This window comes from Boleophthalmus pectinirostris, unplaced genomic scaffold, assembly GCF_026225935.1.
Source record: "Boleophthalmus pectinirostris isolate CB_2022bp ecotype Guang Dong unplaced genomic scaffold, ASM2622593v1 HiC_scaffold_3, whole genome shotgun sequence".
Classification (NCBI taxonomy): Eukaryota; Metazoa; Chordata; class Actinopteri; order Gobiiformes; family Gobiidae; genus Boleophthalmus; species Boleophthalmus pectinirostris.
The window spans coordinates 35,563,815-35,582,058 of record NW_026571299.1 but is presented as its reverse complement, the minus strand read 5'-3'; the positions used below and the strand labels follow the sequence as shown (position 1 = coordinate 35,582,058).

General features: G+C 37.7%; 1 protein-coding gene across 1 annotated transcript in view; it reads left to right on the top strand.

The window, feature by feature from the left end:
• Nucleotides 1-11,953, top strand: part of LOC110154608 (plexin-A2-like) — an 84,993-nt gene extending 73,040 nt beyond the window's left edge. The window contains 8 exon segments of the mRNA XM_055160738.1: nt 657-816; nt 2,492-2,595; nt 3,618-3,714; nt 4,517-4,716; nt 5,225-5,394; nt 6,382-6,594; nt 7,745-7,895; nt 8,600-11,953. Coding sequence (XP_055016713.1) covers nt 657-816; nt 2,492-2,595; nt 3,618-3,714; nt 4,517-4,716; nt 5,225-5,394; nt 6,382-6,594; nt 7,745-7,895; nt 8,600-8,695 — 1,191 coding nt within the window. The 3' untranslated portion in view covers nt 8,696-11,953.
• Nucleotides 11,954-18,244: the final 6,291 nt, after the last annotated feature.

Genomic DNA, 18,244 nt, shown 5'->3' with positions numbered 1-18,244 from the left:
GGTTAAGGCTCAACACTGTGTAACAAAACTCTTATTTCTCACAATTGTAATAGATATTCCTGGAGGGTCAAATTTCATTGACTATACTGTATTGGTGCATTGATTTTCTCTTCTTTGAACCTGCTGTATTAGTGTGAATTGTGCTCAAATTGCAATGCTTTACAAGACGATATCAATGCAAAATCATTATAATCAAAAAAGAAACTGAATTCCTTTGCAAATGATACCTGGGGTATTTCTTTAAAATTTCATTTGTCCATTATAATTATTGTTGATAACCAAATAAAATCAAAACATTGGAATTAATCAGCACCTTTGTCACCTCAGCCTCAAACTTTTGCTCAGTATGGTTACTTTTCCATTAAAATGAAGTCGGCGGGGTCCCTCTGAATAAGTTTCCCCCAGGCTTTAGCTCCAGAGCAGAAGCAGGCGGCGACAGGATGACACCTCTCTGATCGCATGTCACCGCGCAGCAGAACCTGTGTGTCTCATTACTTGTTTAATACCTGCCAGAGCCACACAGCCACATCCTGGAGGTGTGAAATTACATTTGAGGCCAAGATCCTCTCCACCAGGACAGTTTGGTGAAGAGCAGGTAATGAAAGGACCTTCCTAGTAAGCAACACCTCCGCTCTCTCTCTCTTTCACTCCCCCAGACACTGAGCTGTGTGAATCCAGACAATGAGAACAGCCCCGAGATCCCTGTCAAGGTGCTCAACTGTGACACCATCACGCAGGTGAAGGAAAAGATCCTGGATGCTGTCTACAAGAACATGCCATATTCACAGAGGCCGAGGGCTGCAGACATGGATCTGGGTAAGAATGCACAAGCAAAAATGGAAATATAAAATATATAAATATATTTTCTTATGCTTACAAAAATATGTGCACATACAGTATAAGGCAAGGCAATTGTATTTGTAGAGCATTGTTCATATAAAAATAATTCAAAAGGCTTTACACAACAAGGAAGACATTGAAATTACAATATGATTTGCAACAATAAATCAATAAATGCATAAATAGATTAATTTTAAAAGACAATTGCACAGAATAAAGTCAGTTGGAGCCTAGATTTGAACATTGTCAGAAAGAGGCCTGTCTCACATGTTAAGGAAAACTGTTCCAGATTTTAGCTGCATAAAACTGAAACACTGGCTCCCAATATTTAGTCCTGACTTTGGGCACCAGCAGGAGGCCAGTCCTCAGAGTGCAAGATGATTCACATGGCACTAATATGACAGATATGTACTTAAGTGCTATAGGCCATGGAGAGACTTATACATAAGCAGAGCTCCTTTAAAGTCTCCAAACGTAGTTATCTAATAATGAATTCCAAAAACTTTAAAAAAATATATAAATTGAAATCCATAAAAACATAGCAATATACATATAACAATAACATTGGCAGACACATTGCCCTACAGCAGTTGCAACAATTTATTTATGTTGTGTGTGTGTGTGTGTGTATATATATATATATATATATATATATATATATATTTTTTTTTTTTTTTTTTTTTTTTTTTTACAAATAATGATGAAAAAATATTTACATAATTTTGGGATGATTATTTTAATGAGTCTTTAGTGTACTGCATGAACAGAGGACTTACTGTCTCCTGTTTGGAAGTCTCTCTCGTGTACCTGTTTACACTGGTAATCAGGACACTACTCTCAAACAGTGACGCTAAACCCGGGTGACAGCACACCTACACTCACTCCCACCACATGTCACCCCTGCGCCAAAAGAGTCAGGCTGATGAGGCACAAAAAGGAAGTCTGGGCACCACTGGATATCGCCCTGGGTGGGAGTTGTGAATAAGGGTGGTCTCAGTTTGGAGATTGGGAGACAAGTCTAGTAGCTTTGAGCGGCTTGATTTTGTACAATAACACAATGTCAGTGGATGGTTGTTTACAGAATTCTAATCAGTGCTCTTGTCAGATAGAAACATGGAAGACGTCACCTGACATTTCCACTGGCATCTTCTACAAACTAGTACTGTTTGAAGACTGGATTACTTTAAACAAGCATGAAACTACACCAGTCAAGCATAACATTACAACCACTGACGGGTTGAAGTGAATAAGATTATCCCCTCATTATGCGGATTAGTGGGTGGTTCAAAACATTTAATGTTAGTGTTCAGTAAATAATATTTGTAAAATAGAGCTGGGTGGAGATATAAAAAGTATACTAGATAATACTGAACATAACCAAGAAAAAATCTCCAAAAATAGTTGTAACAAACTAAAAACAACAGGAACTTCTCTTGTAATCTTCCAAACAGGGGTGATATTTCTCCACTTCAATACTTCAAGACATTTGCAGATAATCAATCATTTTTTTCTGAGTAACTCCCACTCTAAGAGAAATACATTGCTATGCTGTTCAAAGTTGTACCCAAACGACCTCACTTGCCAGAGCAGACACATAGCAACAGGAATTGAAGAAGATTTTTCTAAAAAGCTTGTCACATTGATCTTCCAGAGTGGCGTCAGGGCAGGACAGCGCGAGTGGTCCTTCAAGACGAGGACATCACAACAAAAATCGAAAGTGACTGGAAGAGACTGAACACGCTATTGCATTATCAGGTACAGAAACAAACTCGAACAGAGCCAGGAGCTGCATTTGGGAGATATTTGATTTCACCAAGTTATTTTAGGATTTATTGATTCCCAGTAAGAAGACTTTTGTGGTGGTGATTCATCTGTGTAAGCTATTGACAAGATTTTGTTACAACCCAAATAGAAAAGACCTAGAGGTACAATGCAAAGTACAAGTGCAAGTAAAATGAACTGCAAATTTTAACACGCTTAATTTCTCGTAACTGAGGGATCAGTTTAATTGTCCATAACTGGAATAGTTATGTGAGACAGCTTATCTTTATAATTTTATACAAGATATATTTTAGTATTTAAATAGTACCAATTCCACAGTTTATTTCCACCTGCTTTCCAACTGCAACTATCCATACACCCTGACGGACAAAGCATTACTAATTTATATTCATATCACTCCCGGATAACATTTTAAGCTTCATGGTCTCTGACACATTTAGTCAACCAATTCTCTTTCTGTCTTTTCATTGTTTTGCTCATGAACTTCAAAGGTCGTGACCCTGTATGAATCATTCCCTTTTAGTGTTTGTTTTGTCTAGTCTTTGCTGTTGGCACAATTGTTTTCACAATCATTTCTATCCATTTTGTCAGTTGTGTTTTGATGTTTTATTGTATGCATTGAATTAGAAAGCAGGAATGAGAATGGCTTTTCTTTTAGCAAGCAAAATAAAAACTAGCGCGCAGACATTGTTGTTTACAGAGAGCGCATAGTCATCTGTCATTTGAGCTCTAAGCATTAACATCTCAAAATGCCACGGCTATGAATTTACATTGGAGGCATTTCTCTTACAAATAGTTTTCATTTGTCTTAAAGTATTCCTCTCAAGAATAGTGTTCCCTGATTCAATCTTGGAGCTGACACCATCTGTGTTGTGCTAAGTCGGTGATTACCAAACTCTTTGTAAATACCAACTTTCACTGATTACTCCTGACCCAACATCTGCTGTCTCATTACCAAAAAGTAGATGCACCACGTTTTTACTTTTGTTTTGCAGGTGTCGGATCGCTGTGTAGTGGCCCTGGTGCCCAAGCAGATGTCTTCTTTCAATATCCCCTCGTCAGCCAGCTTCCCTCGCAGCATCAGCAGATATGGTCAGTACGGATGCTTTCATTGGAAACTGTGCACCATCTGTTGCCAACGGTGATCGTGCTAGCAGAGTGCTTATTAACACATACAGATATAGTGTGTTCAAGACAGTGATATCAAAAGATTCAATTAAGCTCTGTCTAGTTCAAAATAAGTTGCTCAAAGAAACTTGGAGTTCACTTGAGGCAAATTGCTGTAAATCACTATAGTTTTTTATGGCTTATGCATAGAGAGCACAAAAAGATGTTTCCAAGCTATCTAGTGTACATCTATAAGGAAATTATGGTGTGCATGGTGGCAGAGTGGTTAGCTCTTAAACTCTCAGGTTAGCCTGGCTTGTTCCCATCATTCAGAGATGTTTGAGGTGAAGTGGTGAATCTAATTTGCCCTTGCTGACTGAACATGCAGGTTGGGTTCCACTTGACAACCATATTTCCTCTGGCCAAGGACATAAAAAAAGAAAAGGCCCTAAAGAGATAGAAAAAAAAAGTTTAACTCATCATTATTATTATGTAATAATCCCAGCATGACATAAATATAAATTAAAGGGATACAATATGCATTATTTAGTCCTTAAGGAGTAAAAATAACTATGATATTGTGGATAGATGCCTATTGTCCACATTGTTATAAATAGTCTTATTGAATTTCACATCCGGTGCACTGCAAATAATATGATCACTATGACAACAGAAATAATGACTGTGAAAGATTATACAGTCTATCTGCTTGTAGGGAGGAAAGAAAGCCTTAAGAGACAGTTATTCTTTATCCCAGTTTGAGATGACCATTTTATTTTGTGAGTAGGTGTGGATGTTCCATTCCGGTCCACCCCCACCAGTCCGGACAGCCCTCACTCGCGGGTGCCCATGCTGACCCCTGATTTGGAGAGTGGCGTGAAAGTCTGGCATTTGGTGAAGAACCACGATCATGGTGACCAGAAAGAAGGAGAGAGAGGCAGCAAAATGGTGTCAGAAATCTACCTGACCAGGCTACTGGCCACAAAGGTACTATAGTCTACACTCAGACTTGGATTTTACTTTAATTTGGAGACATTTGGAGACACGTTACAATATCATATAATAACAAAGATCAAAAATATACGTTATTAATAAATTGTCACAATACTAAAATTTTTTACTTAATTTCAATATGAAGGACTTGATACTTGATCTTGATTTTGATACCAACTAACAGCACTCTTTGTTAGACAATAGAAGAGGAGTTGACTTACTCAAAAAAAAAAAAAAAGTTTCTTTAACATTAACATATTCATTATTAATAGACTATAACAAAAGGGTCGATTTTGTCCAATTTTTTTCACGATTCATACTTGTTCAAGCATCGAATTTCAATTCTAGTATTAGCATCGAGTAGTATCAGGATTTCGATACCTACTACACTGGTATATTTTATTTATTGTTTCATCATAAGGTTATGGTGTCATTGTGTCATTTGCTGTGTTACTGTGAAGTGTTTGAGTATCCGTCAGTCTTACCACACGTTTCTTTTCAGGGCACACTGCAGAAGTTTGTGGACGATTTATTTGAGACTCTTTTCAGTACTGTGTGTCGAGGCACCGCTCTGCCTTTAGCCATTAAGTACATGTTCGACTTCCTGGACGAGCAGGCAGATCGACATGGCATTCATGACATGGACGTGCGCCACACCTGGAAGAGTAACTGGTGAGCAACTTACAAAATCCATCCATCCCGCCTCTCTTGTCTCACACCAGTGCCTTTAAGTGCAATGAGAGGACTGTTTTTCAAACAGATCGCTGCAGCAGAAGAGAAAGTCGAGCTTGATGGAGAGATGCTCACAGCCTATTAAACTGTTACCCTTACATCCTTTACGGTCAACATATTTTATTGGAAAACTCTGAGACTGACACCTACGCTGAGTTTTAGATGCCCTTGAGAGTACATTTTAATACACTTACAGCATTTGTGTCAATCAACTAACCCTAACCCTAACCAGCTGAATGGAAGGACTGTCAAATTTTCAAATACAGCATACACCTTATTCTATGTTAGATGAAAAAAGATATACTCATTGTATTGTGAATTGCTCATTCTATTTAATACAATAATATTAAGAGCAGACAGTTTTTTTTTTAGTTTTTTTTTTTACAAAATATAGGCAATTTTTAAAGTCATAATACTTAACACATTGGAAAAAGTTGTAACAAGGGCAACAGCAGGCTGCAAAAACTCCTGATTCCTTCAAGTATCCATTATTATAGCCTCTCAGTTTTACCTAATTTATTTGCATGATCCTCACAGATGGGACTGAAACACAATTCTTTATGATAGATTCACTGCTAAAATCAAGTTATAATAAAGAAGAAATGACTAAACACTGATTTCTTCTAACATGTGAAAGTTTATGAGCTAAGTTACAAATTTAATGTAAAATGCCAGTTCTGAATCTAGTTGTACTGCTAACGCAATATATTATCAAGACTGCATTCAGTTCATTATAGTTTTATATTTTGCTTTTGTTAGTTTTAAGTCATAGCACAAATAGATGTGCTGATTAAGCTTATTCCTTGGCCTCATACACCTTAAATTTGTTACGTTAAAAAGAAATTATATCAAAATTACAGTTAAATTACCGACTATATTCAAAACCGTGTACATATAATTTTATTTTTGTTTCCTTTCTCTCAACAGCCTTCCTCTGAGGTTCTGGGTTAATGTTATAAAAAATCCCCAGTTTGTGTTTGATATCCATAAAAGCAGTATCACAGATGCCTGTTTATCAGTGGTGGCCCAAACCTTCATGGACTCCTGTTCCACTTCTGAGCATCGACTTGGCAAAGACTCACCCTCCACCAAACTACTGTATGCTAAAGACATCCCACACTACAAGAGCTGGGTAGAACGGTAAGTAGTTAAGCCAATTCATCAAAATTAATTAGAGGAGCCAACTTTCTTGACATTAAGAGTAGATAAAAACGTTCACAGTTTTTAGGACTTTATTTAATGCCTTATTTAATGAAGGTGATTGGTTCAAGTGTTGTATTTTTTCCAGCTGACGGAATACAATTTTCTTTGGCAAATTCAATGTTGTGCAAATTAATTGTGAAATAGTTTTGCATCTAATTTAGCTGAACAGTCTGTATTTTGTTTGAATTTGTTAATATGTTATATGTAAATTAAAATTCTGCAAGTCTTTTTAACATGATGACATGATGACATGACAACAACAGTGTTCTGGTTTCTGAGTGGGTACACTGGGTTCCTTCCACCATCTAGAAAAAAACATGTTGTGATTGGTTGGGTGATTTGATGAGTCAAAATTGCCTCTAAATTGCAGAATCTTTTGTTCTTGGAGGATTAAAAAGGGCTCCCTGTGTTAGTTTGCATAGTTGTTTCCAGCTTGCTGTCACCATTCATATAATTGCTTGTGAGTTATGAAAAATCACCATTGTGAATTAAAGGTGCACTGTGTAACTTTTCTGATGGGTTGTCCGCCATCTGCTTGTCTCCATGGAGATGTTATTGTTTTGTTGTTGATGTTATCCATCTTGCATTTACTCGATAACATGGGCTTTTATTGCTTTCAAAACTTGCTTTCTTACTCTGAGTGGACTCGCCTCTCCACAGATTTGACATGTAACTTAGCCTTGTGGCGTCACCTGCTGCTTCTGTATAGATAAATAAGTGTAATGAAATACTGTGGACATTCCAGGCATCATCTTCATGGAAAGTTACACAGTGCACCTTTAATGTACATGGATAGAGAGGAAATGAGTAAAAGGTGATAAATTAATAAAAATAAATCATGGCAACATAGTTGCCTGTGTTGACGCACATGCTCATACTATAGTCTATCCTTGGACATAAGTACACTAAAAAATAGCTCTATCCTGTGAAAAGATTATAAATATTGCATGTGTGATTCATTGGCTTATTTGGCGAGTACCATGTGTGAGTTATTGTCATTGGCTGTAGTATTAAGGTGCACAGACATGACAGTGGCGAGGTGTGGCATGCATGACTGTCCCTGTGATCTGTACGCGTCTGTTCTCAGGTACTACGCTGACATCAGCCGGCTCCCTGCCATCAGCGATCAGGATATGAATGCCTATCTGGCTGAACAGGCGCGTCTCCACTCCAGCGAGTTCAACGTGCTCAGTGCGCTTCATGAGATCTTCACCTACGTTAGCAAGTACAGCCAAGAGGTGAGGTCAGCGAGGTCGCAGGCACTGAACCTGTACCAGTGCTGTCACGTCATGTTAATAAATTTGACAGTGCATTCTGTTCATCTAAATGTGATGTAGATACCACTCTATACATAATACTATATTTTTATAGAATAGAACTAGAAAAATATATTTGTCTTTGAACATGACTTTGTCAGGTAGTCAGATTTTACATCAACCACTATTTATTTATTTTGATAGGGACAAGTAGCCTATAGGTTGAACATGTTACAAGCTACACCACCATTTATAGATATGACTAATTTGCGACGTCCATCCATAGGTATTCACAAAAATGCTGTTATCCATATAAAACAACTAAAAATAGTGCAGGTATTAAGCGGGAGAATTCCCAAGTTTCGAGCACCTATACATCATATTAAAAAGATCTAAATGTCATATGATATGCCCATCTTATCAATCCATAATAATCAGACTTTCCTATTATGACTGCTTTGTTATACCACTGACATTTAAAAACTGATGACTTTCGATACTTTCAAATACAGTGAACGTTATATACAGTGTAATCACTTGCAATCAGTAAATCCGTTATGGCTGCTTAATGGATAATGCGCATATTTGTCATTTGGAAACCGTAGCTGACTAATAGCATGCCTTGTGCCATTCTTCACTGGCTCACAGTTACCATACTAATGTAATCATGCATGTGTGTGCGATAGATCACCGAGGCACTGGAGCACGATGAACAAGCCCAGAAGCAGAAGCTGGCATATAAAGTGGAGCAGATCATCTGCGCCATGTCTGCAGAGAGCTGAGAGCTGTACCCCACACTACAAGTCAAGTACACACTTACACCTACACTGATGTGCACTAGTGGAACCTATTATTGTGGCTATTTGACATTTCACAGTTTACATGTACAAGACATGTATTAGGGCAGTACATTGGACAAAATCATTTATTTACAAACGTAATGCAAACGTAATATAAAAGGTATATGGCACATTGGCTACTTAGCATGCCATGCCATGGTCATCATTAGCATGGCTTTTTCTTGCCGTTGTTTAGTCTTGCTTTCACTCATTGGATGTATTATGGATTTGCAGAATGGGGACCTGAAAGGCTTTTAGAAATGATTATCTAGCAATTCACAATCTAAACTAGATAAATCCAAAAATAGTAAAACTGCTCAAATCAAGATAAACATCTCTGAATTCACATTAATACATGATTCAAGACTTTATTGTCATAGAAAACAACAAAACATTTGCAGTGTTAGTACCGGTATATAAGACTGTCCAGAATTTGATTTGTCAGGCCGATCTTAGTCCCTAGTGAATTGAAAATGTGCTTCCATTTTATGGTTAATTTCATGATGTCAGTTTTCTAGTTGAGGGTTTACCAGCTCTCATCTGACTAAAATATTATTGCTATGCCTGAAATGTTCCATAATATGGTATAAATCTATCTTCCATTTATTCAGTTACAGACATTTTACTGCAAAAAGAATTTGTGGAGTAACTTGCTTGACTTCATAGAATGTGTTGCCCTTTTGTGGAACATGCCAGGTAAAACATTCACATTATCAGTTTCGGCGTCTTCACCTTTAAATGGTTATTGGCTCTGTGGAAATGTCATATAGTTACATTTTGGGTTGACAAATGCATATGTACAATCACATTTACAGTAAAGTGTGCATAGCCTTGGGCCTAATGTATAAAAGGACAATGCATACTTTACACAAACCACAGCACACATCAAACACTGAAGAATCCCAAAGCTCCACGTTCCAGTCCAGTGTCATCCCTCTTTTTAGAACAAAATCCAACCGGCAAATTTCCAACTCCTGAAATGCTCGTATAGAGACAAGAGAGAATGGGAGAGAAAGAGGATTTGGGCCATCGCAGCGGCTGCATTTGGCACTGTGCTTTCCCGCTGGGTAATGGTTTGTCTTTGTAGTTTTTACTTAATATGTGAGAGCGTGGCATGGCTGGATCTCTGAAGACCACAGCACTTAATAAAGAATGGTGAAACTTGAAAAGTCACTGAACGGACTCGGACAAAGACTGGGACTTATTAAAAGCAAGAGAGTATTTTAGTGTCAAAAATGAAAGACTTTTTTTTAACATATCCAAACGGAGTGTCATTGGTTTGTGGGGACCATTTAAAGCCGGAATGTGTATGTTGTCAACCCCGTTTTTGATGTCTCCAGGAGATATTGTTTATGAAGTGTCAACAAAGGTTTAAGACAAGGCACTACTACTTGATTTATTGGCATCACTACGAAAAAAGCATAGTTAAAAAAATATTGTAAATTTTCACTAAATTTATAAGAAAATCAAATATTTTAATAAAAAATACCTTAAAAATATTTTCTGAGATCTGTACCTTTGACTGTAGTGTATCGCCTTAGCAAAAACTGTCATGGTACGCCAAAATGTGCATTTGTCATTTAACGAACTGAGACTTGAAAATGCATTACTTTCATATTTTATACATATACGGTGATATATCAAGACCCAATCCTTGGCGTTTGTTGCCAAATATAATATGTCCCATCTTTCATTTATGTTAAATGCTCTTGGAGAAAGCTATTAATATAAGATGCCATTGTACAGAAAAAGACAGATCCCATTTGCGATAGGTAATTTTTTACAGTCATGATCTATGGAACGCTAATTCAGCCACTCAGAGATAAGTATGTGGGACAAATTGAACTGTGGAAGAAAGCATGATTAATGGACCCTACGAGCACTGATCCTGGGTCAGATTAACCCAAATGGGGCGACACTGACCCCACCCATACCCCACCAAGTCCCCTCAACCCTTATTCTCATCAGTCATTGTTTACATTGAGTGTGATACTTGAATTCCACATTGGATGAGATATTAGAAACACCTACTTGCAGTGAACCTCATTGACATTAATATATTCACTCAAGCTGAAAAATTTGAATAAAAAGGTACTTAGACATGTCATATGAGGTCTGAGGACAAAGAGCAATTATGGCTACTAGCATCCTTTTCCTTCCTTTTAGCTTTTATCTCCAGTCACTTTAATATGTGCTGTGATTTACATCCTGGAAAATGTTCCTGATCCTCATTGTTTTGGTTTGGGACAGCAATTTCAGCAATTTCCAGATATAATATTACATATTGAAGTATTTAAACAAAACACATTCTGGGATAAAAATTGGAGGTTTTATTTTCTTTTCAGTTGTTCTCGAAAGTAGGTGAAGTAGGTGCTCCTTATAGCCTCAAACACATGTGGATTTATTAAAGGTGCTATGTAACTTGTCTCTACTTTGCCCGGAGTGTTCCACAGTATGGCATTAAACATATCTATCTTACGCTGATTCAGTTATTGCCAAAACATGCATTCTTAGTGTGAGTGGGGTTCCTTCTCCACAGATCTGACCTGTAACTTGGCATATTGGTGTCACCTTTTAATGCGATATTGTTAGACATTGCAGACAATAACATTTCTATGTAGACAAGCAGGTGACGGACCCTCCACCAAAAAAGTTACATAGTGCTTTTAATCTGACTTTAGTAGCAGTATTGAAGTTAATGTATTGTAAGTCTAAATATTTTTGGACCATTTCACATTTCACTGTGTCTTTTACTTCTATGTCCTGATGTACATTGTCAGACTGCTTAGCGTCCGCTCGCTGCTGTATTTATTGCCATATCTGAAGGTAAAACGGCTTTGTTTTAATCAGGGTTTTTGTTTTGTATCTTTTTAACGATTAAATTTTCAAGTCTTTTTATGTACTGTACTTAAAATCACTAAATGGTACTTGAAAGCTCTGTACCATTTCTGTGTCGATGGGAACAGTGCTCCCAAATGGACCTTGATTCATTATTTAAAAAATGAATAAATAAAAGAGAAATAATGAGCCCATTTCCTGTTAAGTGTTGACCTATGGCAGAACTCATCTGTTTTCTGTGTGAATATGTTTATTTATAAATGTGCCGTGCAATATTCTGTCAAACATTTACTGTGTTTTTTTTTGTTTTTTTACAACTATATATTATTGTATAAATATTGTAAATATAAAACACTCCTATTTTGCAAGGGAAAGATTCACTTTGTACTGTTGTTATACATAAAATAAGCAACGGATGAAACTAATATTAGCCTGGTGTGTTATTTCTTATGTTTTTTGTTTGTTTTGCACATGTTTATTTACACTATTCACAACATAATTTGTTATTGTCTGGATCTTAAGTGATTAGAGAAAAAATATCCTTTTTTTAATACAGGAGATGCAATCCCATACAATATATTACACATGATTACTCACAAAGGTCTGATTTCTATTCTGACAAAAAAAAAAAAAAACTGTTTAATATTTCATTAAGGAATAAATGCACCTATTCATTGGAAACTATATACAGCATATATATAAATACAGAAATAGAAAATAGAAATCTTCAGATGTGTTGGATATTGAAGAGAATAAGGATGCAGTTTTGATCTGAGATAGATGAGAGCAACACTAAAGCTTTAAAAATGTAGATCTTTCCTATTGGTACAGACTTGCCAGTTTTATTTTCTATAAAACTCAAGTATATGGTGTCCTGGCTTCCTAAGTATTCATCTCTTTTTTTCCTGTTATGAAATGACAGCAACTATGGGCCTGAGGTGAGGTACACCCTAGAAATTCAGTTAATTGCTAAAGAAGACTGACAAGCAACCACTGCCCCATCCTCTCATTCTGAGCAATTAGGAGACGTCATATAACCTGGACATGGATGCCTTTGGATCAGGGCTGAAGCCAGGGTGCCCTTGAGATAACCCTGAGTGCAGGATTTACAGAAACACATGAAAACCCTCTAGCCTGACTCACTGCCAAAAAAAACTTGATTTGCTTAATTGCACACATCACCTGAAGTGGCTCATATTAAATTTGCCCATAATACCTCATAAGAACTGCAAATGAAATAGTACTGAACACAGCGCCATTACTATTACATTTGTCTGCTAGATTTGATTTGATAATAGATGCAGGAAAAAGGAAAAAAAACATGTGTTCTTGCTGTGAAAGCTTTCCTCTAGTCTCCACAGAGATGACCTGTGACTTGGCTGGGTGGCGTCACTTGCTTGTCTCGATGGAAGTAGATACATCCCAAATTCTACATTGTATTCTGAAATGATGAATACATTTACTAAGGTATGACGTTGCTCCGAGGCACTCTGGCTAATTAAAAAAAATATATAAAAAATTAACAGATACATGCCATGATGTGAAGATAATCAAATGGATTCGAGCACGTTCTGGACCCATTGCCAGAAAAGTTACATGTACACCTTGCAAATGTCTCAAAGAGCTGCTGTTGGGGATAACAAAAAACTGAGAGTAAATACTGACAACATTTTTCACCTTACCTCACTGAACCAACTATAAAAATCTGTGCATTACCGAGTCCCTTTGAACTGTGCCAAATAAAACACATCCTGAGTGAGGCAGACGTACAGTGCTGTGACAATATTTAGTGCGGTATATAAAGGGGCTGCGCTGCACTTGCCATAAGGCGCTATGGATTCATTATTCATGTTTAACCCTGGGGGCCACTGGGCAAGGCGAGCAGAGAGTGCAGAAATGTGGGGGGAGGGACCCAGAGTATGAAGTCAACCCCTGCCCTTACACCTGCCAGATAGAGCTGGAGGTGGCCCCCGCCCTTACCCAGTACTGCACCTCTCACCTGCCAAAGCTCGCGCCTTTCCCATCTCTCCCCCGCTCTTGCCTCTGCCTGTGCGTCTGTCAAAGCGCCTCACCTTACGCGCATGGGGTCTATGCAGGAGAACATGATTAGGACAAAAAAAAAAAAAAAAAAAAAAAAGAAAGAAAGAAAGAGAAACTGACAGGAGCGAGAGCTGCGGGACGTCTGGCCTGATGGGTCTGAAGAGGAACGGACAGATTTTTAAAGCTGCTGGCGCCATTAGTAATCCATTATAACTCTATCAAGGCTTGGCAGTTGTTCTTTGTGCTTTGGAAAGCGGCATGTGGTTTGGGCACAGCAACTTTTTAATTGTCAATGAACGCAACAGATACATCCACACTGTTCCAAGGTGTCCAAGTATGGGCACAAAATAAACACGCCATTAGAATAGGTTTTTATTCATTCATCTTCACTGTTGGGCAAGTTACTTTAAAACTGTAATGTGTTATTTATTACTTATTACTGTCATTTCAAAGTAATTCGTTACATTACAATATTACTGCATTTAAAATGTAAGGCGTTACATTACTATTGCATTACTTTAAGTTACTCTCACCAAAATAACTGCGAAAAAGCTGAACTTTTGAGCCGTATATGAACTGAACCAGGACTAAACCAGGTCTAAACAGGACTAAACCAGAGCTGAACCAGGACTAAACCAGGACTATAACAGGACTAACCTCAGACTGATTCCAGGACTGAAGAGGAGGACTAAACCAGAACTGAACTAGGACTAAAACAGGACTCACTGTCAGGATGGGCTCGAAGGAGACCACAGGAGAAAGGAGCGGCTCTGCTCCGCACCTCATGGAGGTAAGAGCGGCTGTCGCCCGATCGCTCTTTACAGACACCCTGCTGCTCGGGCTCGCGGTCCTAATTTCAGCAACTATTTGCGGGTACAAGACCCGGTGCAAAACTCTGCTACAGCGCGTAACTTCTACCTTCCTTCAACGTGTCCAGAAGTCTAACTTTTTGTGCGATGGTTTGCATCGTCCTGTGTCTTTTGGGTGTGAGCGCAGGAGACTTTGTCAGTGAAGAACATTTCGTCAACGTTGTGGATTTTGTCGGAGAGAAAACTTGCAGACATACAGCACTTCAGAATCACACTGATACAGATTGAACATTTATTTAAATTTGGCAGCTGAACACATTCTGTACTGTACAGGAGACAGGAGTCCCTTAATCGATCAGGACGCAGCGGGAGGAACGCAATACGTGTTCATACACTAAAAACAAAAGGCATCAAAACTGCACAAAAAAATAAAAAAAACAAAACAGCGAAACAGCGAGACCGCGAAAAGTGAACCGCGTTAGAGCGAGGGACGACTGTAAACCAGGTCTAAACCAGAAGTGACCCAGGTCTAAACCAGGTCTAAACCAGGTCTAAAAAGCGTAGAGTTCTGGGTCGGTCCTTTCACCCGCGGTTAACTGAAGGTTTATCCGGCCGCGTCTCTGGCGTTTCACCGCTGCCGATTTCATGGTGATTTTAGCGAATTTCTATGAAGAAAAACCCACCACTTCAATCCAGGTTAAAAAAAGCATTGTAACGTGCGTTACTCACATTTGTACCGTGTAAAATATTACAATTTTTTCCCCTGTAATGCCTTACAAAGCAAAAATCAACGCATTACTGTACATTACTTTTATAATGCGTTACTCCCAACACCGTTCATCTTTAACTTACTGCCATTAGGGGTCACAACAGGCCTGTAGTCCAGTTAATATGAGTCTTAAGTGAGCTATACTCAGCTGGAAAATAAAACATGTGGCTTGTAATTCACAGACTCCGCTGAAGCTTTTACTCTGAGTCATGAAGTCATAAGTAAATGCACAAATTGCCTGTATCACACTGCGATCAATAGACCCAATGTGACCAGAAGCTTAAAATAATGATGGTACTGCCACCTAATGTTCTCAGGGGGGAATTGCAGGCTGGATGCGTAATTTGTGAAGAGGAATTTATGAAGAGGCCAAACTCTCAGCTGAAGCCTCTTAATTCAGTTACTGACAGGGTTAGTATGTAAATTTCCCCCTTTAAACGGAATGATGCCCATATATAACAGAGCAAACACATAGAAATGGATACAGCTACTTCAAAATAATAGTACTCAGAGTGAAGTACAAAGTAGTGTCTGCGAACCTAAAGAAATACAGTTCAGTAAACGTAGCTGCACGTACTCTTCAAACTCTGCAAAGACCATCATCCATGCACAGGTAACGACTCACATCCAAGTTTACATCAGTCTAGCAGCGCCCTCTTCTGGCCACAATTATCACAAACATTTTAGACATGCAGAAAGTAGCTGAACAGTTAAAGCGCAAGAGGCAGAAGTCATGTGACCATCTTCCCTCCATACGATTGAATGTGGGGTCAAAGGTTAAGCATGTGCCAGTGACAAAGGCCATTAAACCTTGCAGCCTGAGGATAGAACATCCGCTAACTTTTAGGCATGAATGAACCTATTGTACAATCAGAATCAAACATCAAGTTTTGTTTTGTTTTTTTGTTTTTTTTGCTTGTTTTTTTTATTCTGAAAAATAGGAATGTATGTTTGAAAATGTAGAAATTGTTATAGAATACTGAATACCTGCCTTAAAATTTTGTTATTTATTCTGATACATGGGCCAATCAAAGTACTTTATTCGGACTACTTGGAATACTTTGACACAGGGATGCATTTAAATTATTGTGCAAAAAATCAGCTTGATATTTGTTTCACATTTTTTTATGCATTTGTTTATCACTGGTCAGAGAAGGAAAAATCACATGAACAAAAGCAGTGTTTTATATTTTTCTCATTAATTCTGTGCAATTTGACAATATATTCCTTTGATTTGAGAAAAGTAACTGTATTCTGAATACCACCAAATGAAAAAGTAACTGTACTGGAATACAGGTACTCAAAATTAGTATTCAGAATGTATTCTCAGTACATTATTTCAGTTATTTCCCAAGATTGACGATCAATAAACAATAACCTTCTTTTTTTTTTTTCAGCCTCTAAAGATGTCCACATAAAATATATTTGAACACTTCCTGTCTGCCGGAGGCAATTTTATGGTGTCCTGTTGTAGACTATTAGCCCCGGCAAGCACAATAGTGGATTTGTTCAAACTGCTTGCCCTTTGCCATGCCCGAAAAATTGTGCAAAATAACTGGCACAAAATAGTTTCAGATATAAAAAAAGAGGGGGGAAAAGTTCAAGTCATCTTTTTTCAAATTCATTCTTAAGTTCCATCCCTCAGGCCATCCCATTCTAAAAGAGCACAGAACTGCCCTCTGAAATCTGATACACATGTGCTCTTTTGTGAATGGTTAGGATAATACAATGTTTGACCCCTTTAACCCCTTTTGAATCTCTCATTTTGTCATTTTATCTTGGTATTTTAAAAAATATCAAAATCAATTAATAATTCCTAACTTGTTTAGATGACATACAGCTTCAGAGATATAGAAAGACCATAACATAAGTGAGAGGAGCTCTGTTTTTCCTCACACCTAACCTCCCTTTACACGAGTGTGAGAGACATACACTATTTATTTAATATGGGATCCACATGTGCTCTGGCATGACTGTTTAATAAGGAGGAGTTCTCGTGCGTGCTGAAATACTGGCACATTCACTAAATACTTGGCGACATCCCTGAGATTCTTGTGGTCTAAAAGTATAGGGTGAGCCACGAGGGAACTCCTTTGGTTTGATGCTGAATCCATCATCTGCTTTCTCTAGGGACACATGTTTTAGATGGTAGAAAGTGTTTCACAAGAGTGTACTCACCAAACAGTCAAATATAGTCTCAAAAAAACATTTGAGCAGTTGAAAACAAAACACATAACATTTTTGCCAAATGATTGGGCATTTAAAAATTTTCAAGAAAGGCTGATATTGATTTTTAAGTGAATTGCATTTTGATCCAAATTTTAGTAGAACTCAGTAATTAACAAATATCAGTTATAAGTTAAATGTGCATTGTATTACTTTTCTGGTAGAGGATCTGCCACCTGATTTTCTCCATGGGGATGTTATTGCTTTGTCTAAAATATTTCACAGTATGGCATTAAACCTTTCTATTATCATGAAGACCAAACCTGGCCAAATGGTCAGATCTGTGAAGAGGCAACCCCCCACTCTCAGTGAGAATGCCTGTTTTTATAGGCATTTTTGAGCAATAAAACCACCTGTAATTGAATCAATGTGAGGCAGACCTGTTGAATATTATATTGTGGAACATTCAAAGCGGAGCAGTGACATATCCATAGAAACAAGCTGGTGTCGAACATCCAACTTAAAAGTTACGTGGTGCATGTGTTTGTGAAAGGATATCTTGTTACAAAGACTAACGCCTGTAATAACTACACTTTAATTAGCTCTAATAAGTCATGAGCAAATTGTTTAGAATCAATAGTTTATTAAGGCTTAATTACTACATAATTAAGGGGTTAGACATTAGGGTTACGAGTTAAGATTAGACCATAAGTACTGAGTCCATGGGCCTGAATCATTCTTAATAAATAATTTGTTAATTATAATGAAGTCCTGCTGTAAACTTTATTAATACTAATTATGTGTAGTTAAGTTTTACCAAATATCCTTTCATGCATGAGTCAGCTGGACTTGTATTTTAAATATGTGTAA